Source organism: Drosophila ananassae, chromosome 3L, assembly GCF_017639315.1.
Source record: "Drosophila ananassae strain 14024-0371.13 chromosome 3L, ASM1763931v2, whole genome shotgun sequence".
In the NCBI taxonomy this organism is placed as follows: domain Eukaryota; kingdom Metazoa; phylum Arthropoda; class Insecta; order Diptera; family Drosophilidae; genus Drosophila; species Drosophila ananassae.
The window spans coordinates 17,581,004-17,607,800 of NC_057929.1; the positions used below are offsets into that span (position 1 = coordinate 17,581,004).

Sequence of the window (26,797 nt, forward strand, 5' to 3'; positions counted from 1 at the left end):
GTTGCTGCTGTGGCACATAAAAAGGCGAAGCTGCTGCATTTTATGTTGTCACGTTGGCTTCAAGTGCCCCAAAGGGGAGAGCTCTTTCACACACACATGCACACACACCCACTCCCCAATATCAGCACCCCAGTGCAGCACATACAAGTTTATGGATTAAGTAAACACAAAGAGCGCAAATGAACTTTCCTGACTCGGGCTCGGGCACAAAATGTTTCAGTTTTAATTTTTGATTTCACTCGAAAGTCAATAAAGAAACTTGCATGCGCATTAGGGTGGCAATTCCGGATTATATTTCTATAAATTTTTTCCGGTCAACAACTGCCTTTTTAATTTCATTCATATTTCATGCTGACAAACGTGGCTTAAACTCCAAGCTAGAGGGAAAAATAATTTGGAAATAAATTGCGGTAGCTAGTCCACCTCAATGGCCCAGAAAGCTACAGCTATGGGATTTCCTGGATCACTTCATATATATTACGAACTGGCGATAACGAATTTCTCAATAAACTGGCAGTTCCAGCTCGCCTTGAGCCTCCTCCGGCAGTCCGTCGGAGGCGTTCAAACAAAATGGATGGAGCTTATTTGAAGTTCATGATGTGCCAGTGCCTCCTGAATCGAGCGGACTGGGGCCTGGCCATCGGATGCACCAACTGTGTCCTGTCGTTCTGCCTGTTCCATTTCTGGCTGGTGGAGCTGGTCAAGTCGATGGAGAGTACGCTCGAATGGCATTCAACTAATTCCGGAATGATTTTAAACACATTTCTGTAGATTACGCTGTGAAGTGGGTGGTCCTCTACGGCTGCAATGTCATGTTCAACGTAATAACCATGATGCGGATTGTGAAGAGGGAGAGCATCTCGGTCTTCTATTGGTTTTGTGGCACAGTGGCTGTTTTGATTTTCCGGATTCATTACTTGTACGTGGATGAAGACGATTTTTGGCTGGCCAAGAGGGATATGTACAAAGTCTGCAATATTGTGACGGACGGTGAGTGGAGTAACTTACTTGCAAAGGCATTCGTTTTCTAATCAAAGTCTAGTGTACATTTTTGTGTCCCTCTTGGTGATGATTTATGTGATGTGGGGCCTGCACTTGGAGCCAGACAGACTGTATCCCAAAGAAGAAATGGTCAATAATTGTAAACACGATCCGAAAGAGGGTCAAGAGGATAATGAGATGGAAAAGGAGGAACAGCAGCAGGATATCGATATGGAAATGGATGAACTTAATGAGAAGGCCAACCAGAAATTGGCAAGTATAGTGGAGCTGGAGGAGTCATTCCAAGATCGACAAAGTATAGCTCCCACAGCTCCAGAGGACTATGGTTTCGAGGAAGTTTGTGAGCCGAGCGCTCCCCCGGAAAGCAACTTCTCCCTCGAGATCGACTTTAATGATCAAATAATGGACGATTCCTGGCCAGAATAGATAGCTGTGAAGTTTAGTTTGTAAGCAGATTCCACTTGGCTGGCAACATAAACAATCTAAATGAAAGTAAATAACATTTTCACTTGACCCCCACAAGTCTGGCCGCAACTTTTTGGTAACAAAACCCCGAAACAGAGAAACAACAAACAAACAAATGGAGGAAAAACTTGACTTGACTTTGATATGGACATGGGCATGGGATAAGGGGTACAGTATGGAGTAAGGGAGATTAAAGGGGGTAGGTTTTGTTGGAAAAGGGATTACGATCAAAGCGTTCGATTGAGTGTGTCAATAAATTCCTGCCAGTCGACCGAGTGTAGAACATTTGTCCGGCATCGGCGATAAATAGTTGCCACACGCTCTTGCTCACGAAATGGCCAAAAGCTACAAAGAGTAAGAGAAAGGGGGAGAGATCCCTTTTGGCCGGAAAGTTTCGTGTGAATTTAGTGCGGCTCATTAAGCCGGCCAGTGTCAGTCATGTGTGCGAGTGTCCTGGCTACTGTCCTCGCTGTCTGCTCCAATGGCTTTTTGTTCAAACTTCATTAAGTTGGAAGTGATGAAGATTAGGCGACATTGGGGGGTTGGGCTCGGGGGGAGCGGAAATTGACAATGGGCCAACCATTGTCATTCGCACTGTCATTGCAGTATAATAATGGTCTGCCAGACATTTGTCAACTGGATGCTTTTTCCTCTTCAACCGGCAAGCGGCAACTGGCTGCTGGCAACTAGAGCCTGGCAGCTACTAGGCTTTAAATGGGTGCGCTCATTAAGAAAATTAATGTTTGGGATTCATTAAAAGTGTCAAAGTGCGCACATTAAAAATATATAAAACGGCGAAAGGCAGCAGGCTGTTAGCTCTTGGCTGGTGGCTGCTGGCTGCTGGCTTCTAGCTGGGGAATAATGTTAGCCTGGTAACGAAGCCAACGTCTTGGTCCTTGCCAATTTTATTAACAAACAAAACATTAAAGGCGCATAAAATGTTGACACAGCAGAGGGCGTGGCTACGCGGCTTTGTTCTTGGCTGCTCATAAAAGTGTCTCATATTGACGGCTCAGGAACTGCCACAAAATCCAGACATCACACACACATGAGCCCTCGAAGACATACATATATATTGTTTATCTTGTCGGGGCATCTCATAAAACTAAACCGCAATTCATCAGTAAATTCCTTTCTGCTCTTTTCTCCTCATTTTTTACGTCTCTGCTCTATCCCCCACGTCTCTGCGCCGCAGAATATGCTACAATTTTATGCGCTCATAAAATGCGTAAAAATTGTTTTTATTATAATTATTATGTTATGCATGGTGACATGGAAAGTTTATTGCCCCGGCCCATAAAACTCGACTTCAAAACCGACCTCAACCTACTATAATATATATGAGGTGGCGATGGCTTCGAACTTTAGCTTCCACTTCGACTACTATTTGGTTTCCCCTCGAAAAGCACGCTTATCTCCGTGCCATTTATAATGGCAAATTATTTGAGATTTTCGCTTAACTTTTAGCCATTTGTAGCCATTTGAAACAATGACACACGCATCGAGCCAAGTCAACAACCTTCCGGGCTTCAGCTGCAGAGTGTCCTTGCATTATCCTGCCACAGATGCACAGAGAAAATATATATAATCTTTAAAATAATACAAATAATACAAATATAGTTTCTATTAAATTTTAGACTCTAACATGGCTTCAAGTCTGTGACTCACATTTTTCTCTCAGTGTGCTGATTCAGCTTCGTGGGGCATGCTGCATGTCACGCACTGGAAACTGCTCAACGCTCCCCAACGGAAGAGGGGACACACTCTAAGGTCCTTTTACGTGATGGCAGCTGCCAAGGACATCGCAGCATTTTCAGTTAAAGTTTCTGGCTCATTAGTATGATGCTTAAAAATGTTAAATGTGAGCAACTAGAGGGTCTGGTGAGCGCACAAAGATAGCTCCTTAAGCGCACATTAAGATAGTTTTTATTTAGAGATACTGCTTTGTTGCACCCTATGCTTTGGTGCGGTTTCAACGATCGAAGCGAAGGGAATGTTTCAATTACAGCCCACACGTCGTATGCGCAATGCTGACCGAGAAATTGCCGAGCAATTGCAACAATCAATGTTTTATTGTCGGTTGGATGGCTGGGAAACCACAAGTTAAAAGACAATCGATGGGGAAAACCAGTCAGTACCAGCGGCGACGAGGAACAGCCGAGCAGGCAAATAAATGAAGGCCGTAATTATTGTTGAGGCCAATGCTGGAACTCCGGAACGGGGCCAAAATGTCACGTACTGGCAATAAACCGCTGCTAATTTACGATGTCCCGGACTGGCCAGGGTCCGTGTCTCGGTCTTAGGTCCTGGTCTTAGTAGTAGTCCAGCTCCTGGTCCTGGTCCTCGGCGCTTGGTCCTTGGTCCTTGCCAACTTCTGATCCAGTAACAAAAGACGGCGGAAGTCAAAAGGCAAACGCCTAAGCAGTTTGACCAACTCGAAAAGTTGTTAGCCGGAATACTTCGCATTACGGCCGTTGCATAGAAATGGCCATCAAATTGACGACCAGTGGCAGTGGCGGGCAGTGACGGGATCTATCGAAAATGCCAATGGCCAAAGGACCGAGGCCTAATGCGCATTAGCCGAGTGTCCTGGTGGGACGTGCATTAGATATATTAAACCTGTTCCGGGTCCCGACTCTCGAATGCTGCATTGTCCCGCTGTTTGCATCCATTAGCCGCGGAAAGCCACTGGGCCAGAACAAAATATTTCCTAAATTCCACCCAAAAAAAACCCCGTCTAAAGCAAACAATTGGGCTGAAAACTCAACAGGCAGGCCGAAGAGAGTGCCGTTCGAAAATCAAAATCTTTGTAGATTCGAGTTCGAAAAGGGGCTCTCTTAAATTGGCGCCGCTTGGAGACTTGCCACACGGAGACCGTATAAGAGAGCGGCGGGAGGGCGCCTGCGTCGCTTTGGGGCAAGTCTACAAGAAATCAGCTGGTGGCTCGGCGAGTCCACCTACTTGAAACGGCCACATTGAAGCAGTTTGTCAATAGTTACGCTCAAGACGCGACGCGTCTGCCGACCGATTAAAGCCAAATAATTGAGATATTTAAACTCGAGCCAAAGACTGACAGCCGCCGCAGAATCAAGTCGAAACGCCGAACATTTAAGTGCATCAGCGGGCAAACTTCCTTTTTTTGGCCTGAATAATTAAATAATTACCTGAAAAAAAGTGTCAGGATCCCGCATAATTAGAAGGAAAACAGGACAAAAACGAGAGGCTGGAAACAAAATCAAAAAAAGATAAACACAAATCACCCATCGACATCCACACACACACACGCTGCCAAACAAACCAAAGGGGGGAGGCTGTCTGTGAACGCGCGACTGTGTACGGTGTGTGTGTGTGTGTGTGTGTGTGAGAGAGGTCCTGAGAAACATCATAATCACCGTAATCATCAGCAGGAGCAGCGTCCGTAGCCGTTGTCACAGCGCGGCATAAATATTTATGTTGACGAATTTACCTGCGGCAGAGCGGCGCTAATGAAGCGAGAAAAATGAAAATGAAAGGACATAATTATGCTTATGTGTGAGTATAATGAATACGAATTTCATTTCCCAAGGTCAGGCAGTTTTCAAGCACTTCCCTCACCACCTCACCGGCAGCTGCACTTTTTTCAGGCTCGTTTTTTGTTCCGTTTGTTCTGTTTGTTGCATGCAACCCGCCAGAGAAATGCTTATTTTATGTATTTTTTATGCTTCCAAAGGGCAGCTAATACACTGTTGAAAGTTTAAGACTAAAATAATTATTATTTAACTGGGATGTATATAGGCATTATTAAGAAAGGTATAATATGGTTTATAAAATAATTAATCATAGTGAAAAATTATTAGGAAATATTAAATTTCTTATCTTTTCTTAACCATTTCTTGTAGTGTAGAGTTCTAGTGCCACTGCCCTTCAAAAGCAATTAACTTTCATTTAAATATCAATTATTATAAATATTGATTCATAATGATTACTTTAATAATTAATACCTTTTTTTTACACATTTTTTATGCACAACTCTCATTATTTTTCTCAATGTGTAGCATGCTTTTGTTGCTGACCAGGATGCCTTGCGGCATCGAGTTGTTTGGCTGCCATTGTGCACTCAACTAATGGAAAATTGCATTGCGACTGCCAGCAATCGGTCCGAGACTTGGAGCAAGTTTTATTGGCTCGCCATGTGGCTGGCAACTTGATTAGTTCGATAGCTGGCAGCCCAGGGTCCAGGGTCCGTTGGGAGTCCGTTGTGGCAAGTGCCATGGGGCGAGGGATGGGCGATGGCGCAACCTGTGCGAGTCGTGGCAATTAGGCGACTGCATTAGTGAAAAGTTTCAACGAGCTTCGACCTGAGTGCAAATTGCTGTCGTTCAATTATCTTCATAAACTGGCCCAAAACAAAAAAAGACGTTAACCCAGTTATAACTCCCTTTGTCCGTACTACTATTCCGTATTTTATATTCTTGCCCGGCTAATTGGGATATTGTAGCACTGCACTGGCCAGACTAAATGGAATTAGAAAATGGGACTCTGAATCAAAACGAAAGGGCTGCTAAAAGATTACGCTGACACAGCACCAGCACCAGCACCAGCCCCAGCACCAGCAGCAACAGAAACAGCAACAAAGAAAGCAATGCCAACAGCAGACATTCAACAGAACTTTTTGTATATTTATTAGAGTATGAATTATAATTCCAGCAATTGTATGGGTGTGTGTGGCGAGCTGGGAAAGAGTTAAGCCTTCGGGGCAGATTCTGATTCAGATTCACGAAAGCAGTGGCCAGGGGATGGGCGGTTCAGGAGCAACCGCAGACCAGCGCGATTTTCCTTCTTTCTGCCACTTTTTTTTTTCGACTATCCCCTAAGGCGAATTTTGTTGCAAACGTTAGCACATTTTTTTTTGCACTCCACCCACTGCGTGTGGCGTGTGTAATTCATGTACACGGCCTTGGCATATAACGCAAAAAATATATGCATGCATGTGCCACAAACGAAGGCAACAACTCGCTTTTCATAATTAAAAAGCTGCGAGACGCTGGGCCATGTAGCGACCTTAAGATACCCAGTTGTATTCTCAAGAAGAGTGCGATTATTCGCACAAAACGATTGATTTTCAAAAGGTTCGTTGATCTTGCTGGCACTCGGTGCTGAAATATTCAAGAGTTGCACAAGGCCATAAGGACACGGGAAATGTGGTGAGGCAGCATCCTTGAACTCCAACGACTTGAAACATTTTTAGTGCCTTTATTAATAGCAGCTTCCACAGGGACGGATGACGATTACCTTGACTATGAAAATATTTCTCACACATGAGCTGCTTGGCTTTGGTTCTAGCCACTCCTGCCTTCCATTTCCGGCGCCACTCATTAGCATTTCAGGCAAAAGCCGAATCCAAAAGCAACGACGAAAGACGATTAAGCGAGGGCAGCCACAGGACTTCCTGCCGGGCTGCCGCTGACGTGGAGCGCTGGGAGCTGCACGCTTCCGGCACGATGCATTTCATGTGGCAGCCTTCGCGATGCCTCAGACTGGTTAACTGCCTGCACCTGGGGACACCTTGGCAAACACACATTGACAAAGGTCAGGCAGTGTGTCGGGCGCACAAAGGCCAAGTGGCAATACCACTCGCCCGGCGACACCCAGTCACCCCACCTGGCAACCTGGCACCCCAGCACCCTGCCACTTTGCCACTCACACCGCCCTTTGTGAGTGAATTAAGCGAGAATGCAAATGTTCCAGCTTTTCGCTGCTTTATTGTTTCTGCCACTACATTTTCAACCGAAAAAGGGCGGAGATCTCAGATCCGATCGAAATTCCTTCGGCGCCTCGTAAGGAAGTCGGCGCGAGTCCTGGCGATAGGAGGCGGTCCTTTCATACAGTTGAGAGTTTCCAGGATGCGCCAGCAGCAGCATCAGTAGCGAGGACAGCAAAAGCACGAGATGCATCTGAAAGCCAAGTGTTGGCAGCCACATTTCGAATGAAACTGAGCAAACTTAGAAAACTGAGCTTATATAGTAAATAGACGATTTAAACTGGAAATGAATATGCAAACAAAGTCTACACAGAGAAAAGTATTCAGTACTTAGAGTACTAATTCATAAATTTATATGAAGAGACTATATGATTACTATAGAAACTACTGCAGTAGTATACAATAGTTCTTAGAATATGCTAATGTAGTGCCTTGTAATAGTTTGAATATATGTATATTATTATTATATATTATTAAGAATTTTTAATAATTTTTAGCCGGAAATCGTAAATTCTAATTTCCATTTAAAAATGAATATAATTTTTTTACTGTTTGGGGACTTTCCCATCCGAAAGTCAGATAAGGAACTGGAGGTCACTGGGGAGGTGAGACCCACAGTGGGCTGGGGGCTCGTAAAAAACTTGTGGAAGAGTTCGCTCGATTGAAATGATTAATTAATTGGGAGATTCGAGGTAAACGGAGCCAGAGCCAGACGAGATGACCATCATTTATCACTATGTGAACTTAATTTGAAGCACTTCAGCTTCACTGGAGGGGAATAAAAAGGGAAATTGTGTTATTTTGGGGCGCAACATTATGATATTCGCCTAAACGGAGCAAGGATTTTATTTCTTGTTTGTTTCATGGCATCTACTATACGGTTTTTTCTACAGATTTTGTGTTTTTTGCTTTTCTAAATTTGCCTCTATGTACTCTGTGTGCTGTATATGTGTTTTGCCATTCATCTCTGACTCCCCATTGACTCTCGAACCGCCCTGTATTTTGCAGTTTACGTGTTAAGTGCTTGGCAAGCACGATTAAGGCGCTTTATCACCCGCAACAACGGCAGCAACACGAACGGCAGGCACGCCAGCAACAGCAACACCAGAAACGGCAGCAACGACAACAGCAACAGCTGCGACAGCAACACCAGCAACACAAGCAGCAGCAGCAGCAACACCAAATGCTTTAGACTAACACACACACTCTGACACGCCCCAAAAAAACGGAAAAGCATTTATACACACAAAACCATACACACAGACATATACACGAGACATGCTTAAAGCAGCAGCAACATTGTCCACCATGGCTGAGGGAAATGTGAATGTGAATCTGGATGTGGATGTGGATATGGATGTCGACGTCCCAGCGAGCATTTTGGAAATAGAACTGCCAGCCATTTTGCTCAACGACAGCCTCTTCATCGAGCTGAATGGCAATCTCACCCAGCTGGAGGACACCATCGGCACCAATCTCAGCCAAATCATCTGGAATCGCAGCAGCAGCAACAGCAACATAAACACCAATAGCAGCATTCTCGATTTGGAAGCCGAGCAGCGGGCGGCCATGGAGTTCTGGCTGCTGGTCAAGATGATCGTCATGGCCGTCGTTCTGGGCCTCATGATACTCGTCACCATCATAGGCAAGTACTTAATCAAAATCAAATCCAAATTTAAATTACACCACTCCACCCAAAAATAATAATAAAAAAAATGGGCGGAGGAAGTGCCAGCGGGTAGGAGCTGGGAACTGGGTACTGGGATAGGCATTAAATTATTCTCAAATTTATGCCGTCGGGATGTATAACCGGGACTGAGGTCCCGGGACTGGGGATGTGGAAAAAGTTTCCATATCGCCGCCAAACTGAACTGTAAATGAAGTGAAATTTATGATGCAGAAGATTTTTATTGCGCCCTCTTGGAAGATTTTATTGATTTTTGGGCTTACGAAGATGATTTGCTACCGCCGGCTCTAAGCGCTAAAAATGGAAAATTAGAAGTGCGAACTGGGTGGAGGGGTGTAGGAGTGGCGCTTTGGGTGTCTGCTCCTTAGGGGTGGCTGATTGTTTTGCTTGGCTGGGTGATGTACGAGGAGTCCTTTGAGCTTAAACGCCGCAAACGCAAAAGGCGGCCAAGAGCAAGCAAAAGTTTCCAAAAATGTTTGCCGCGGCACGTGAAAAGCTATTAAAACCGCGCCAAGGCGTCAAATGCAAATTACAATAAACACACTGCCAAACTCCCACATATCAGACACAATTTTTAGGCACCAATACACACAGAGAAATTTATGGCATAAAAAAATAAAAAAAATTAAGTCAAATAAGTAATGGCTTTCAGAAGTAAAACATACTAGTCGTATACGCAATATTTTGGTTTACCTGTTAGAAATAATTCAATATAATTAATGAATTTTGCTATTAAGTCTAATAAGATCCAAATAAAACATAAAATCTCTTAAGTAGAATATTTTTGGTGCACCCTCAGCCGGTGTATGGTACCACACGTCGTATGCGCAACATTTCGCCGGCAAAGACATATGCAAATGCACTTTCTGGCCCCGGCCGAGCGACGACAAAACGTTGTGACAACCCTGTCCTCGCTGTCTCGGCAGCCGCCACTGGGGTGGGAGAGGGGGAGGGGGTGTGTGGCAGGATGCTGGGATGGAGTGGAGGTGAGTCGAGGTGGCACTGCGGCAATTACAATTTGCCAAGTTGCATGCGCTTAATCAAAGCAAGCAACGACAATGATGATGGCTACGAGCTAGCTGCCAGCCAGTTCTCATTTGCATCCCACAGGGAGACAGGAAAGAAAGGAGAAAGCACCTTTGATGGTGTGTGAGTGGGTGAGTGTGTGCTTGTAGAAAGTGGAAAGTGAGAGGGGTGCTGGGTGACTGGGTGACTGGGCGACTGAAAGGTGTAACGTGTAACGAATACCCGGCTGGATGATATTTCCCCGATTTGACCCGCACGTTAACTGTTCCGGCTCTGGCTCGTCGGTGGCGTGGTGTTTGGGGTTTTGGCCAAAATAAAGGGGTGCCTTGTCAGGAATGAAAATTATTTAATTTAAGAAACGTGCGTACTAATAATGACGAGATAAGCTACCGGACGAGCTAGACTGTGAACTGTGACAAACTACCAACAAAGAACAGAAAAAAACAGGAAGACACAAATTTGCAAAGTTGGTCGGATCGCTCCTTGATGTAATAGGAGCTAGTGTCGCCCTCCCTACCGTGATCATGCTTCTCCTAAATACCGGTTTTCCCATGATCCCTTCTTCGGCAAGCGCTACTGAGGCGGGTTTACGAAATCAAAAAATTTTGTTTTTAAACAAACATTATAAAATTATTTATTACCGCTAAAATGGACTTGATATAGTATTGGAGGTTATAAATTTCATGTGCATAATTAAACTACAGATTAATAAAATAATAAAAATATTTAAATTAAAAGAAAGGAATTCGAAAAAATTATCTCAAAAAAAAAAATATATTAATCCTAGGGTTCAATTGCTAACCATGGTAAAGCGTGGTCGCTTAGCAAAAATTAATTAAGAGTAATAAAAAAAAAGGTTACTTCAATTTAATATGGCTCTCATTATCATTATTATCATTATCTGACACTTTTATAATTATAGATGAAAAATCTCACTCACTCTTTTTATTACGCCATCCACCGTCGAAAGCTTTCTAAGGCTGCTGCGCTGTGAATAAAAATGATCATCGCACACCAAAAATAATAATAATAATTCTAGAATTCGATCAGCACATAATATGGGTTTTTTTTTTTCCCCGAATTAGGGACTTTTGCCGTTTTTTCACTTTTTCCTTACTTTACCATAATTAAAATTAATCCCTAAATTTAAAATATTACTTTACTAGTTTACAATAACAAAATCACTTATCCTAAGCTCAACTCAGCTGTTCAACACCCTGATATTACTCTCTCACTCTCCGCTCTACCAAAGTTCAATGACCCCAGTGGACCATTGGGGAGCTATGCTCTATCCCTCACTCTCCACTGGGATGCACCGCGTGTTCTCGCCTTCTCGCTTTTTGGCGAAACCGCAACGGCTCCCTTGCACCTTCGTCTGTCTCCCTTACTCCTACATCTAGTCTCGGAGTGTCATATGAGACGATTGGAGCTTTTTCTTTAGTTTCTTTTTCGTTGCGTTTGGGGCTTTGACGAGCATAGGGAGAGGGGCTTTTTGGCAGCGGTTACTTTTTTTGAGCCTATTTAAAACTGCATGACTTAGGCACAATATTAATAATTAATAATAATTATGAATTCACAATATTAACTACTTAAACTACACTTAAGCACTACAAATCACGCCGAATTTAGGGTTTTTTTTTTTCCTCTTTTCCTTTCCCCTCGCGTAATCAGCGGAAGGTGTAAAAGTCGCCGACTGGGACGGTTCGCCAATTAGAAGATTTCGCGACGAGCCCCCGCACCAGGGACCACGATAATTCCGGAATCACGCCGACTCCGTGGGCTTGAGAACGCGAACTGCTCCAGTCCCGAAGCTTTGCTTCTTCGTCTAGGGTTCCTGACTTAGGGAGCGGTGTTCACTCCAACCTAAGCAAAGTACGCGGCGTTAAAACCTCCTCTCTTATAATAGCTAATTCCTCCCCCGCACGCTTACCTCTCGACTCTGCGCCAACCACAGAAATTATTATTGATTCGCACTAGTTTAATAGTTCACACTTTTCTTAGGCAAACGCTTTTAACTTTTCTTTACACAAATGCCTTTACACAAAGACCTTTTATTTCACTTTTCTTCTGGGGTTTTAAGCTACCTTTCTGGATGAGGTCCGGATGGGAAAAGAAAGGGCTTCCAGCCGCGAGCTACGAGGAACCCCGTGCCCGCTATTCGGAAGATTTTACCTAGTTTACCCGGTCCTAAATTTCTCCACCCATTTCTCTCGCTGGGGAGCAGCGCTGCCACTAAAAACCTGCCCGTTTCGCTAGAAAGTTTGACAATCAGTCGCTCCCAAACCTCCTAGGCAAAACTAGTTGCTACAAGCCTATTACAAAATCCCCCCCGACCAAAATCAGACTTGGGGTTGCATTTAAACTTCTCAACCCACAAGGCTGATCGCTTGTAGCTAAGCCTGACGAATATCTTTGCCATGGTACCGACCGACAAGCTTTCCATTCAAATCCTCTAGTTCGTAAATTGAGTCCCCTATTTTCCTTCTCACTCTAGCCTTTACAAATAAGGGAGCCAGCTTAGCATTGTAACCTGCTTGGAAACAGCTCTGTTTAAAATTCCTCCGATATACTTCCTGGCCAACCTTGTAAGATACTTCTCGCGCCCTAAGGTTGTAATGTCGTTCATTCCTCTCATGCTGTTTACCCAATGTTTCAGCTGCTTTCTTCCTGATTACTTCTAGAGAGTCCTCACGGCTAAAATTAGCTGCTTTGTCCTCTAGCATAGCCAACTTCCTCAATAAGGAGTATGTTGCCCCAGATGTAATCATCTGCTGTCCAAAAACCATATAGTAAGGTGTGGATCCCAGACCGGAATGAGTTGCAGACCTCAGCGCACAGCTGATTTTACTAAGATTTTCATCCCAGTCCTTTTGGTCGCTACGAATATAAGCACGAATGCCAGCAATCACAGAGCGATTTACCCGCTCCGAAGCATTAGCCTGAGGAGCGTGCACCGCAGTTAAAGTGTGCGTGATACGATGACTCCTAAGCATACCTTGAAATTTCTCGGATCTAAACTGCGACCCATTATCGGAAACAATGCTCTCAGGAAAACCAAAGGTGTGAAAAAGATCCTCTTCTAAATACTTTAGTACAACCTCCGCTGTAAGTTTCTTCACGGCTCTAAGAAAAACGAATTTGGAATAATGGTCAAGCACAATAAAAATGCCTATATTCCCACTACGAGACCTAGGATAAGGGCCTAAAAAATCAATGTAGAGACGCTGGAAAAACCTCTGCGACTCGACTGCCTTTCCCATCGGTGGCCTCAACGCCCTATTCGGTGCTTTAGTCATCCTACAACTTTCACAGGCTGCAATGTAGTCCTTCACGTCATTCACCATTCCTGGCCAGAAATAATATCGTCGAATTCTCTCCAACGTTTTATGAACACCCCCGTGAGACGCTAATGGATCGTCATGCGATTTCTTTAGCACCTCCTGAATCATAGACTTCGGTATCCACAATTTCCACGCATACGCATCATTGAGCAGTTCGCCTTTCGAATGTTCGGTGCGTCGATATACCAAGGCATCCACGATTCTCAGATCCGGAAAGTTATCCAAATTACTTTTAATTCCCTCCATTAACTGTATATACTCAGCGGACTTAAAATGTTCTGAGTCGATATCCACCAGCAACCCGTTCTTAAAATCTATTGCCGCTATCTGTTCATGCTCAACTCTAGACAAAGCATCAGGAACAACATTTAGCGTGCCCTTACGATGCTGGATTGCAAATCGAAACCCTTGTAACTTTAAAGCCCACCGTGCCAATCTAGTATTTAGATCATTCTGCGACATCAGCCACTTCAAGGACGCGTGATCCGTGATGACGGTAAATTCAAGTCCTTCGACATAAGCTCGGAATTTTTTAATGCTTACTAAAGCCGCAAGGCACTCCTGTTCTGTAACTGTGTAATTCCTTTGCGCTTTATTCAATTTCTTAGATACAAAGGCTATAGGTAATTCGTCCCCACTAATAGACTTCTGCACTAGGACCCCTCCTACTCCAGTCTTACTAGCATCACAATGTATGAAAAAGGGTCTCTCAAAGTCTGGGGTCTGTAATACCGGCGCACTTCCTAACATAGCCTTCAACTTCTCAAATGCCTCTTTACCTTCTTGGGTCATCACAAATTTACGTTTGTTTTGTAAAAGATCGGTCAAAGGAGCCGATACTGACGCAAAATTGTTTATAAATTTCCTGTACCAACCGGCTAATCCCAAAAAGCTTCTTAACGCCTTGAGTGATGTTGGTAACGGAAAATTTGTAATGGCCGAGACTTTGTCAGGGTCCGTTCGAATACCACCCTCACCTATTATGTGGCCCAAATATTTTACGGTTCTCCTACAGAACTTGCTCTTCTCCACATTCAAGGTTAAGTTAGCTTCTCGGATCCGTTTCGCTACAGTCTCCAAAACTTCCAAATGCTTATCAAACGTATCGGAGATAACCAATAAATCGTCCAGGTATACAAAAACTTCGTTTCTGAGTGATGCCGGTATTACCTTGTCCATTAACCTCGTCATGGTTTGTGGAGCGTTGCAGAGGCCAAAAGGCATAACTTTATAATGATACAAAGGCCTCCCTGGTATAGTGAATGCAGTTTTCGCTTTCGATAGAGGATCCAAAGGGATTTGCCAAAACGCGTCTTTTAAGTCAAGGCTACTTATAAAATTTGCCCTAGGTAACCGGCTAAGTATGCCATCGATCTGAGGAAGCGGATATGCATCCTTTTCCGTCACTGCGTTAACCTTTCTGCTATCGAGACATACTCTTACTTTGCCTGGCTTTTGGACCAGTACTACTGGCGAAGACCACGGACTGTCGGACTCCTCAATAACCCCAAGTTTTAGCATCCTATCTACCTCGGCATATAGCAATTTTTCAATGGCCGGCGATACTGGGAAATGCCGTTGCTTAATGGGCTTCGCTGACCCCGTGTCTATTGCATGGCTTAAAACGGAGGTCCTACCCAGTCCCGATATCGCAAATGATGGAAAGCTTTTAATAACTTTTTCTAATTTAAGTTGCTGCCATCTTGATATCGAGTGCTGTTCCGCATCTCCTGAGATCTCGGAGATAGCTAGGGTTGGCGGCAACAGCTCATAAGCTGTCCAAAAATCTATTCCTAAATAAATATCTTGCCTTAGAGAGGGGATTATATGAAATTCTAATTCCCTTTTAATTCCTTTATATTCTATCTCTGTCTTAAATTTACCTATTATTTGTTGCTTGTTTCCATCGGCAGTACATGCACCAGCTAAAACCTTTTTAAAAGGCTTTCTACTGCATATATACTCCTCAGCCAGCTGCCCACCTATACAAGATATAGCAGCGCCTGTATCTAACAACCCTCTTCTTTTCTTTTCTAGTAAATTAACTTCTGCGTAAGGCCTATTGTCGCCATAATTTCTCCTAATGCTAGCGATTTCTTTTACTGTCTTCCAGTAATTCCTTTGTCGCTGACTGTTTCGCGAGACAGATCTGCCCTCGTTCTTCAGCATTGGCAGGTGTAATCTTCGGAACTTTTCCAGCTTAGTATGCCAGACTTGCAATCCCGCATCTCCGGAAGGGGAATTTTCTACCCTAAGCGCTCCACCCCCACTAACTACTGCTGGTCCTCCAAGCCTGTCTGTCGGTTGGGAACACTTGCTTTGGAACGCGGTGTTGCAGTGTTCCTGCGGGAGTTTTTTGTGCATCTTTCACAAGAGGGTTTATAAGCATTTGGAAGCCCACAACCATAACAAAAGATTTTCCTTTTTGAGGCGCAATCTTGGTATCTATGCCCTTCCTTTCTACAGTTCCAACAGACCAAAGCAAAGGCACTTATTTCTTCTTGAAGTTCTTCTTCCCCAAATTCTTCGGCATCGTCGGCTTCCACCTCCTCGCAAAGTTCACTGATCGGTTTTCTTAAGGGAAGTGGTTTTTGGTACCCGTGATGTTTGCGCATCTCTTCTATAAATAATTCCCTTTTTCTAACCGTATCCCTTAAATTCTCCATGGACTCGAAGCTTAAATTCAGAATCTCGTGCTGTATTTCTGGACGTAAATTTCGCCGTACTATTTCCACTAGTGTTTCTTCAGATATGGGCTGGCTAAGTCGGTCAGTAAGCTTTAAAATGGAATCATAAAAGCTTTCAAATGATTCCTTATCTCTCTGCTTTCTGTCCCTTATCATTTGACGGATATCTACATCTGTTCTTGAATCCCTGAATTGCTTCCTTAAGGCTGCACAAAGCTCTTGCCATCGCACCACTCCAACAGCCTTATGATGACGCCAAAAGAAATCTGAGGCCTTTCCTTCGAATAGCATGTTCGCATTTCCGCATAAGAGTGAGAAATTTCCCTCTAATGTCTGGTGTGTCAGAGCCTCGACTCTGTAGATAAAACTATCTACTCCTATAGTATCTGACGATCCCGAAAACCTTAATTTCCAGTTTGATAATATATGCCCCACTTTGTCGGGTCTCTGTGCTAAATCCGAGTTTAGGGATCTGGAGCTAGAGGGTCTCTGTGGAACTGTATACTGCTCTGTGGGTGGCATATTAATTCCCAAAACCTGCTCTAGGGAGGAATTCCTACTTGTATTAGGATTTACCGTGGCTCTTTGCTGGTCTATATTGCTCATTTGCGCTTCAACATTTGTCTGTATTAGGTTGGCCATCCTCTCAGTGAGCTGAGTTAGTAGCTCGTTTTGCATTGCCTTTACGGCTGCAGAAATTTCTGTTGTGATTTGACTCATTTCTTCTACTGGTGTATTACAGACTGTAATCTGATCCTGCCTAGACCGCTCCTGACTGGTAGAAGCTGTCAAGTCCAACTCGCTTCCACTACGCGAAATTGTTTCTAGCCTTGTACGCTGCCTAGTTTGAATTGCTGAAGTCGGAGGCTGTGAAATACGTTGATCGATACAAATTGACTCACAAATCGGACAAGTTCTTTTGACTGCTAAATGTGTCCTAAAGCACGCTTTATGAAATACATGCTGACACTTGGTTTTATAGCTATCAGCTGCCCTGATCTCAGAGTTACACAATTTACACTCAGAACTAGGAGGATGTCCCTCTTTTTGAGGCGATCGATCTAGACCCATTAATGTCTACGTTTACTTATTTTTAAATTCCAACTTCTACCAAAAATGAATAAGGTAATACTAAAAGGGTAAATAATAATATAAGATAAATAAATATAATAAATAATAATTAATTAAATAAATATATAAAATAATATGAGTTGAATATGATTAAAATTTTTGATACTTGTAATTTAAACGTAATTTTGATTTCCTTCAACCTACGCACTCTGAAACGCTGCCAGCTATCGACCGTCTTCACAAAAATGTAAATAAAATAAGAAAGTAGACTGAAAACAAACAATGATTTGTGGACATGAAAACATATGTGTAATATGACTCCTCATGTTCTCCATGCAAATCAATCGCTCGTTTATACCTAAAGAATTGGTTTTCAACAGAGCTTTTATCCGTGGTCACGAGCTCTACTTTGAAGTAAAGTCAACGTGCATTCCAAGCGTCTTATATAGCTCTTCAAGAATAACCAAAGATTAGTTATGAAAAGAGGAAAAGAAAAATAAACAAAGAAATGGGGAGCTATTACTGAGACTAAGTGGTCAGTAGCCAGCTGCTAGCAGCTTAGCAACTGAATCCCAATCCTATGTCTCAGTTAGCCCTCTACTTTTTTCTCCTCCAGTCGTCACTTTTGAACCCACATGTCACTGGACAGGATATCTGCCTTAGGCTGATCATCCTGTTTTCCAAATGACGATCCAGGAACCAAAAATGACAAAAGGACGTGCAAGAAACTAGATAGATGCCGCTAAGTAAGGTGATGTCTCCCCCACCTAACTTTTGACAACTGACCCAATTTAGTCGTTGAGGAGAAATTAAAGTTAGTTAAATTTTGATTATAGCAAGAAACAGTTACGGTCTAAATTTTAGTGAGTTTCCTAGACTTAATATTCTTTAAAACTTTTCCAAAAAAAAATCTAGCTTCACGATTGGGCGCCAAAATAATAATTATTCCTACATAATTATGATTCATTACTGTAACGTGTAACGAATACCCGGCTGGATGATATTTCCCCGATTTGACCCGCACGTTAACTGTTCCGGCTCTGGCTCGTCGGTGGCGTGGTGTTTGGGGTTTTGGCCAAAATAAAGGGGTGCCTTGTCAGGAATGAAAATTATTTAATTTAAGAAACGTGCGTACTAATAATGACGAGATAAGCTACCGGACGAGCTAGACTGTGAACTGTGACAAACTACCAACAAAGAACAGAAAAAAACAGGAAGACACAAATTTGCAAAGTTGGTCGGATCGCTCCTTGATGTAATAGGAGCTAGTGTCGCCCTCCCTACCGTGATCATGCTTCTCCTAAATACCGGTTTTCCCATGATCCCTTCTTCGGCAAGCGCTACTGAGGCGGGTTTACGAAATCAAAAAATTTTGTTTTTAAACAAACATTATAAAATTATTTATTACCGCTAAAATGGACTTGATATAGTATTGGAGGTTATAAATTTCATGTGCATAATTAAACTACAGATTAATAAAATAATAAAAATATTTAAATTAAAAGAAAGGAATTCGAAAAAATTATCTCAAAAAAAAAAATATATTAATCCTAGGGTTCAATTGCTAACCATGGTAAAGCGTGGTCGCTTAGCAAAAATTAATTAAGAGTAATAAAAAAAAAGGTTACTTCAATTTAATATGGCTCTCATTATCATTATTATCATTATCTGACACTTTTATAATTATAGATGAAAAATCTCACTCACTCTTTTTATTACGCCATCCACCGTCGAAAGCTTTCTAAGGCTGCTGCGCTGTGAATAAAAATGATCATCGCACACCAAAAATAATAATAATAATTCTAGAATTCGATCAGCACATAATATGGGTTTTTTTTTTTCCCCGAATTAGGGACTTTTGCCGTTTTTTCACTTTTTCCTTACTTTACCATAATTAAAATTAATCCCTAAATTTAAAATATTACTTTACTAGTTTACAATAACAAAATCACTTATCCTAAGCTCAACTCAGCTGTTCAACACCCTGATATTACTCTCTCACTCTCCGCTCTACCAAAGTTCAATGACCCCAGTGGACCATTGGGGAGCTATGCTCTATCCCTCACTCTCCACTGGGATGCACCGCGTGTTCTCGCCTTCTCGCTTTTTGGCGAAACCGCAACGGCTCCCTTGCACCTTCGTCTGTCTCCCTTACTCCTACATCTAGTCTCGGAGTGTCATATGAGACGATTGGAGCTTTTTCTTTAGTTTCTTTTTCGTTGCGTTTGGGGCTTTGACGAGCATAGGGAGAGGGGCTTTTTGGCAGCGGTTACTTTTTTTGAGCCTATTTAAAACTGCATGACTTAGGCACAATATTAATAATTAATAATAATTATGAATTCACAATATTAACTACTTAAACTACACTTAAGCACTACAAATCACGCCGAATTTAGGGTTTTTTTTTTTCCTCTTTTCCTTTCCCCTCGCGTAATCAGCGGAAGGTGTAAAAGTCGCCGACTGGGACGGTTCGCCAATTAGAAGATTTCGCGACGAGCCCCCGCACCAGGGACCACGATAATTCCGGAATCACGCCGACTCCGTGGGCTTGAGAACGCGAACTGCTCCAGTCCCGAAGCTTTGCTTCTTCGTCTAGGGTTCCTGACTTAGGGAGCGGTGTTCACTCCAACCTAAGCAAAGTACGCGGCGTTAAAACCTCCTCTCTTATAATAGCTAATTCCTCCCCCGCACGCTTACCTCTCGACTCTGCGCCAACCACAGAAATTATTATTGATTCGCACTAGTTTAATAGTTCACACTTTTCTTAGGCAAACGCTTTTAACTTTTCTTTACACAAATGCCTTTACACAAAGACCTTTTATTTCACTTTTCTTCTGGGGTTTTAAGCTACCTTTCTGGATGAGGTCCGGATGGGAAAAGAAAGGGCTTCCAGCCGCGAGCTACGAGGAACCCCGTGCCCGCTATTCGGAAGATTTTACCTAGTTTACCCGGTCCTAAATTTCTCCACCCATTTCTCTCGCTGGGGAGCAGCGCTGCCACTAAAAACCTGCCCGTTTCGCTAGAAAGTTTGACAATCAGTCGCTCCCAAACCTCCTAGGCAAAACTAGTTGCTACAAGCCTATTACAAAGGCACATGCACGATTGCCTGCAATTAGGCTGGAAAATGAAAACTCCTTTGACACGAAGCCTTTGCCACTGATTGATTTTGCCCAACTTCATTGAAAGTTTGCCTTCTCAGTCCAAAAAGGACACTCTCACAAACACACACCCGAAGAGTTAATGGCTTCCATTCCAGTTTCCAATTAACTGCCCTCGACAAACCACTTAGTGATTCAATGGAAAATTAAATGACCCATCACATAATATAAAATTTATCAATTTGCATTCATCATGGCTTTCCGTTGTTGCAGGCAACGTCTTTGTAATTGCCGCCATTATCCTGGAGAGGAACTTGCAGAACGTTGCCAATTACTTGGTTGCATCTCTGGCAGTGGCTGATTTATTTGTTGCCTGTCTTGTCATGCCACTTGGCGCCGTTTACGAGGTAAGTCTGTTAGTGTCTTTGCTCCGCTCACTAAGCTCACTGAGAGAAGGTAATGGTTCAAGCTGGATATCTGTAGAAAATACTATTTAAAAGAGATAAGCCAAGTCCTTTCGCTTAAAAGCATTCATTTGATTTCCAATCAATGCCAGTTCAGAGGGCAACTGGCACTTGGCTTAAATATTTTGAGCAACAATGTCGAGTCCGGTATTCAGTGAGCTATAAACACAATTTCAACTTCAACCGGCTGCCTTTTTTCTCCGTCTGCTGTTATTGTCCTTGCCGTTGCTCAACTAACTCGATTACCCTAATGGAAACTTGAGCAGGAATGCCGGCAAATGAAATTAGGCGCCAAAGAGTTGACACTTTCGCCGAGGCCGAGCTGCCTCGCTGGGCCGTGCTAATTGTTTCAATTGCATCATCACTGGCAAACAATGTGTTGCTCAAGGTCTCGTCCTTTCCGCTGCTCATCGTCTTGTGCAAAATCTCTTTCAGATAATCAGATATCTCTTTTCAGATAAGTAATGGCTGGATATTGGGCCCGGAACTGTGTGACATTTGGACGTCTTGCGATGTCCTCTGCTGCACGGCATCCATCCTGCACTTGGTGGCTATCGCAGCAGACAGGTGAGTCTAGTAAAAAAAAAACAAGGACTTCCTCTATTGCTTCCTTTCTGACAGATATTGGACGGTGACCAACATCGACTACAACAATCTGCGAACTCCGCGGCGCGTCTTCCTCATGATTTTCTGCGTCTGGTTCGCGGCACTGATTGTCTCCCTTGCTCCGCAGTTCGGCTGGAAGGATCCGGACTACATGAAACGCATCGAGGAGCAGCACTGCATGGTGTCACAGGATGTGGCCTATCAGGTAACCAAGACGGATGCCCCCAAGCCCAGGACTCGGATCTAACTCTTACTCGCTTCTTATTTCTCTCCAATTGACAGATCTTTGCCACCTGTTGCACCTTCTACGTGCCGCTACTGGTGATTCTGTTCCTTTATTGGAAAATCTATATAATTGCCAGGAAGCGCATTCAGCGGCGCGCCCAGAAGTCCTTCAACGTCACTCTCACCGAGACAGATGTAAGTAAATCAATAAAGTCAAGTGATAAATGCCAAGTGGCCACTTAGGGCCGACCTCCGACTTATCGCTCATACGCCCCATATGCCCGGTTGAGCCATTAATGAAATTCCACAAGTATTCTAATATTCTATTCTTCTATGCTCCTATTTCCCTCACTTTCACTTCCACATCTACATCCACATCCACTCCCATTTCCCAGTGTTTGTATTTTTTTTCGGGGCTCTATCGAGTGGATGTTGATGCTGCTCGAGAAGTGTATTTGCTTGCCTGCCATAATGAGTATGTCATTAACAGAAACAATAATGCGAATGGGTATGGCTATGGCTCTGGGAAGTGGCTATGACTATGGCTATGGCTATGTGGTTTCTGCCCGTGCCGTTGCTGGGGGAAGTCCTCGTCCCGGCTGCTCATTAGCATGCCCAAGTGAGCACTCGAAGCGAGCGGCTGCGGCGAAAGCCAAACAAATGCCAGCCGAGATTTATGATCGCCCCGATGTGTGGCCCTGTGTCAGGGGCAGATTGCTGCACTGAAAAACAATAACTGAAAAACTCTTAGTGAAATTAAAATTAATTTTAAACTAAAAAGGCTTCATATTATTAACAGAATAGGATTCAAATTTAATCTTATGTCTCAATTATAAAATATAAAACTGATTTCTCTCTCCCAAAAGATTTGTTCTCAGTGCTCCCAAAAGAATAATTAGAGCAATATGCGAAGGTCAGAGTAATTTCCATTTCGCATTTGATTTGTTTTTGTTCCGTTGACAAGACACAAGCCAAATGTGCCTCCCAACCGCTTTCATCAAGTTCATAAACAAGCCGTTGCCCATTAACAACTCGGCTAACACCTTTCGGCCACTTTCCGTTTTTTGTTTCGACCGACAGTGCGATTCCACGGTGCGGGAGCTGAAGAAGGAGCGGGGCAAGCGGCGGGCCCTGCGGAAGCGCCAGGAGGCGGAGGAGCAGCGCGGGCCCGGCGGAGAAGCCAGCGAGTCCCAGCTGCAGCGGCGACCACGGAAAAGGATGCGCATCTGCTTCGGGCGCAACACCAACACGGCCAACATCTGCGCGGGATCGGAGGGAGCGGTGGCCAGGTCGGTGGCCGCCATCGCCGTTGACTTCGCCAGCCTGGCCATCACCCGCGAGGAGACAGAGTTCAGCACCAGCAACTACGACAACAAGAGCCACGCGGGCACCGAACTGACCACCGTATCCAGCGATGCTGATGATGTAAGTTTGGCCTCTAATTCGGCCAGAAAGTTATCTCAACGCCCAGGCGCACCGTACTATATTACCTCATTATCTTTATTCGCTCGCCCTTTGTTCTGTGACTAATTAACCCTTGACCCGCCTCTGGCATCCCTTTCCCCATTAGTACCGAACCAGCAACGCAAACGAAATCATCACCCTGTCGCAGCAGGTGGCACATGCCACACAGCACCACCTGATAGCCTCGCATTTGAACGCCATCACGCCACTGGCCCAGTCCATCGCCATGGGCGGTGGCTGCTTGACACCGGCCACGCCCTCCGATGGTGGAGTGAGCGAGGGCACTGGCGGAGGACTCGAGACGGCCGGCGGGGGAGGTCCGGAAGGCAGTAGTCCGGGCAAGAACGCTGGCGTGGGCATTGGCGGGGTGCTGGCCAGCATCGCCAATCCACACCAGAAATTGGCCAAGAGGCGACAGCTCCTGGAGGCGAAGCGGGAGCGGAAGGCGGCCCAGACACTAGCCATAATCACCGGCGCCTTCGTCATCTGCTGGCTGCCATTCTTCGTCATGGCCCTGACAATGAGCCTGTGCAAGGAGTGCGAGATCCACACGGCGGTAGCCTCGCTTTTCCTCTGGCTGGGATACTTCAACTCGACCCTGAATCCGGTGGGTAAACCTATAAACATTTTAATTAAACATAACATAAATTAAAAACAATTAGTAAACAAAAGCTGCTTTAAATATATTAATTTTAATCACCAATTATTTTAAACACAAACAGTCAAAAATAATAATTGAATCGGCGCAGTAATAAAATATATTAAAGCAAAATAACAATGCTAATATAAAGTATCTATTAAGTGATTCAAAAAGTAGCGTAAAGTTTAACAATGACAAGCAATAATTGTTTTGATTGCTGAATATTAATATTTAAATTAATATTATAGTTTTGTTCAAAAAAATAGCATTCATATCCATAAATTGAGGTATTAAGGGGTTAAGTGGTTTAGTGACTAAACTTTAGTCCATTAGGAAGGTTTTTTCTAAAGGTTAGTTAGCGGTAGGAGAAAATGATTTTGGAAATTAGATTTTTGGCAGACCTCGTAATACCTCAATTTGTTAAAGTTAAAATTGACTCTAGATTTTATTTAGAAAGCGTTTGTATGGGAAATAGAAAAGATTTTTTTTTAGGGTTTTTCCGGCACGTATTAAATTTTTTCTCGCCTTTTAAACCTTCCTTAGACCTTCACGAACATTTCAAGATTAAGATAAGAATCCGTTCAGCCGTTCTCGATTTTAAGAGAGTCTAACGAACAGCAATTTATTTATATATATATAAATTAGATATATATACATATATAGATATAGATATAGATCCTTTTAAAGATATTTATTACAAGAATTTTTGCAATTTATCCATTAGAATATTTTTAAGAATTTAAACTCCAAAGCTCCAAAGGAAATTATAAATAATTAATTATGAATATAAAATATAAACATCCTTTGAAATCCTTAGTTAAAAAGAAAACCTCTTTAATTTCTATTTTTGGTTTTCAAAGATTTCTTTTTCAGTAACTCATAAAGAAATCCTTTCCACAGGTCATCTACACCATTTTCAATCCAGAATTTCGAAGAGCATTCAAGAGGATCCTTTTCGGACGGAAACATGCGGCCCGGGCCCGCAGCGCAAAAATTTGATTTCAACTAAAGGATAACGAGGACCAGTATCTGTAATAGCGGGCCGGGGCTTAAGGATCTGAGGCTGAAGTTATCCGCTACTGAAACAACATGCTACTGGAATATGCTACGGAATTGGCATTGCATTACGAGAAACTAGCAAGTAGAGGCGATGTTTTTAGCAGAGACAATCCTAAATAGTTTTAAAAAACTAACTACAACTCCTCACCACACACACGTGCCCCAAAAGACAACCAAAAAGATAAATATCTATAAAGCCCAGAGATTTTTAAGCGCTTAAAAGAAAACAAAATACGGGAATACGGAATTAAATATCTGTTAGCTGATACTCACTAGGGCTAAGTTATGTATGTACGCCATTTATGATTAGATTTCTAAAGTCTTCCCTGTGTCTTAAAGAAAACCACGATAGTACGAGTAGATACCCTAGAGTCCTAAGAGTGTTGGATGAATAGCGATCGGAGATCGATACAAGAAGGCTGGGTCCAAAGAAATTCTTACGCTTTCATCTTCTGTGTTAGTTTCGTTTTTAGTAGCTTAGGCAGCGGAAAATGCTCAATTATTTCAACATAATCTGCATGCGAGTACCAACTAAAAGTTAAAAATGAAAAATATAAACAAACAAGTCAATGTATTAAAATTTAAACGAATTTACACCGAAGCGCAAGAGAAAGAAGCGTAAATCCAAAATGTTATTTCACGGCTAATTAGGCAAGTTAACCAAGCTACGAGTACGTTCAGTAAAATTAGCATAAATTCAAAACGGAAAGCAGAACTTTTGTTGGCAATTTTGGGCTCCTCCACCCTCGGACAGAAACTGCAAACCAGGAAACCGCAACAAAAAGTTTAAGCCATGAAATATGATATCCACACATGCATTCGTTATATATATACATATATGTGTGTCTATTTGGTATATTTATGGTTCAATTTTTGAAAAGTTTTCTTGTAAATAAATGGACTTACAGTTTTAGAAAATAGCAACCACCAAGCAGCAACAACTATAGAAATAACCACTCGACAAAAAAGAACTACTAAACTACTATATTGCATATAGGGTATACCGTGTTGGGTATACTTGTGTGTGTATCAGGACCTTATGGCTATTAAGTCGAAATGCTGCAGTTGAAATCTAATACGCTTCAGCATGCACATACATACATGCTGGCATATGTATGGTGTGTGTTTTTGTGTACAGTGTGTGTCTGTGTTTATGCAACTTCTCGATGTGTACTTGATGTCAAAGTTATTAAAATTGTGTTTTATCAAAAGCATACGCCTGCACTCTATATTTTATTCATGGATGTTGGGTTGGGGCCCGGCACTTTCGGAAGAGTGGGGCTTAGAGGAGGCTATTTTGGCCCTCAACTCGAAATTGACAAACTTTTCAGGCCAATGCCGACCGACCGACCGACCAACCAACCGACCGCACGCACGCTCCAATTGTATCTAGCTAAGCAAAATGTCAGCGCAATGAAATGTCAAAGTTCAAGTGCACTCACAACACGCACAAGGTGAAGTGGGCTGGCCGTGTTTTCGGGGCGTGGTCGACAGCAACAGCAACAGAAAACAACAACCAACAGAAGCAGAGGAGATGGATTACGCATCGGCATTATCAACGCCGGAACAGGCGAAAGCCGACAAATGGCCTAGAATGAACGGCTGCCTGCAAAAAAATCAATACATCGTGCAGGATCCGGGTCTATCGGCCGGGGAATTGGTGTAATACATTTGGGTTCTCTCGGCACACAACCCACCCCCTTAAAGACCCCCCTTAAAGCCCACCAAAAGTGCTTCCAATAGACGTCTCTGGCTGCAAGTAAGCTTATTAAAAGTACCACTACCTTCCGCAGATGAAAAATCAAATGTTGAGCACACGTTGCGTGTTCAAGAATCGACAGTTTAGCCTCGAAAGTCATCGAATTATAGTGTGTAACCTTGGCTAAAAATCAGTCATCAGTCATTAAAAATATATGAATTAATATATAATAATATTCTTTTTTTTTAATTTAAGTTTCAAATCAAATCAAATAAGAATGAAAAACAATCATTTTATGACAAAATGTATAAAATCTTTTTTTAAGCTGACAATAGTATATGTTTTATTCCAAAATAGATTTAGATTTGGATATACTTTTTCGAATATTTTTTATTTAGAAATACCTTTATTATACCCTTGCAGAGGGTATTATAATTTTGGTCAAAAGTGTGCAACGCAGTGAAGGAGACATCTCCGACCCTATAAAGTATATATATTCTTGATCAGGATCACCTCCTGAGTC

The 26,797-nt window shown here is 42.9% G+C and overlaps 2 protein-coding genes across 3 annotated transcripts; both read left to right on the plus strand.

Moving 5' to 3' along the window:
- The first annotated feature begins 316 nt into the window (after positions 1-316).
- Positions 317-1,583, plus strand: LOC6496569. Its single transcript, XM_001961138.4, has 3 exons — positions 317-715; positions 772-990; positions 1,043-1,583. The coding sequence occupies exons 1-3, from the start codon at positions 571-573 to the stop codon at positions 1,426-1,428; spliced, it is 750 nt and encodes a 249-aa protein (XP_001961174.1). The 5' UTR covers positions 317-570; the 3' UTR covers positions 1,429-1,583.
- A 2,833-nt stretch (positions 1,584-4,416) lies between these two features.
- On the plus strand, positions 4,417-25,791 carry LOC6496570 (5-hydroxytryptamine receptor 2B). 2 transcript variants are annotated; one of them, XM_001961139.4, is made up of 9 exons: positions 4,417-4,998; positions 8,216-8,852; positions 20,391-20,524; positions 21,039-21,148; positions 21,203-21,392; positions 21,470-21,607; positions 22,493-22,837; positions 22,983-23,483; positions 24,417-25,791. In XM_001961139.4, the coding sequence occupies exons 2-9, from the start codon at positions 8,486-8,488 to the stop codon at positions 24,513-24,515; spliced, it is 1,884 nt and encodes a 627-aa protein (XP_001961175.3). In that variant the 5' UTR covers positions 4,417-4,998; positions 8,216-8,485; the 3' UTR covers positions 24,516-25,791. The 2 variants fall into 2 exon arrangements, with proteins under 2 accessions (XP_001961175.3, XP_032306514.1); XM_032450623.2 differs by lacking the exons at positions 4,417-4,998; positions 8,216-8,852; positions 20,391-20,524 and adding an exon at positions 20,610-20,969.
- The last annotated feature ends 1,006 nt before the right edge of the window (positions 25,792-26,797 follow it).

Coding starts and splice junctions, on each gene's coding strand:
- LOC6496569 (XM_001961138.4), top strand. CDS start 571: ATGGATGGAGCTTATTTGAAGTTCATGATGTGCCAGTGCCTCCTGAAT. Junction 716..771: donor GCTGGTCAAGTCGATGGAGA/GTACGCTCGAAT, acceptor ACATTTCTGTAG/ATTACGCTGTGAAGTGGGTG. Junction 991..1,042: donor CTGCAATATTGTGACGGACG/GTGAGTGGAGTA, acceptor ATCAAAGTCTAG/TGTACATTTTTGTGTCCCTC.
- LOC6496570 (XM_001961139.4), top strand. CDS start 8,486: ATGCTTAAAGCAGCAGCAACATTGTCCACCATGGCTGAGGGAAATGTG. Junction 21,393..21,469: donor CACAGGATGTGGCCTATCAG/GTAACCAAGACG, acceptor TCCAATTGACAG/ATCTTTGCCACCTGTTGCAC. Junction 23,484..24,416: donor TCAACTCGACCCTGAATCCG/GTGGGTAAACCT, acceptor TCCTTTCCACAG/GTCATCTACACCATTTTCAA.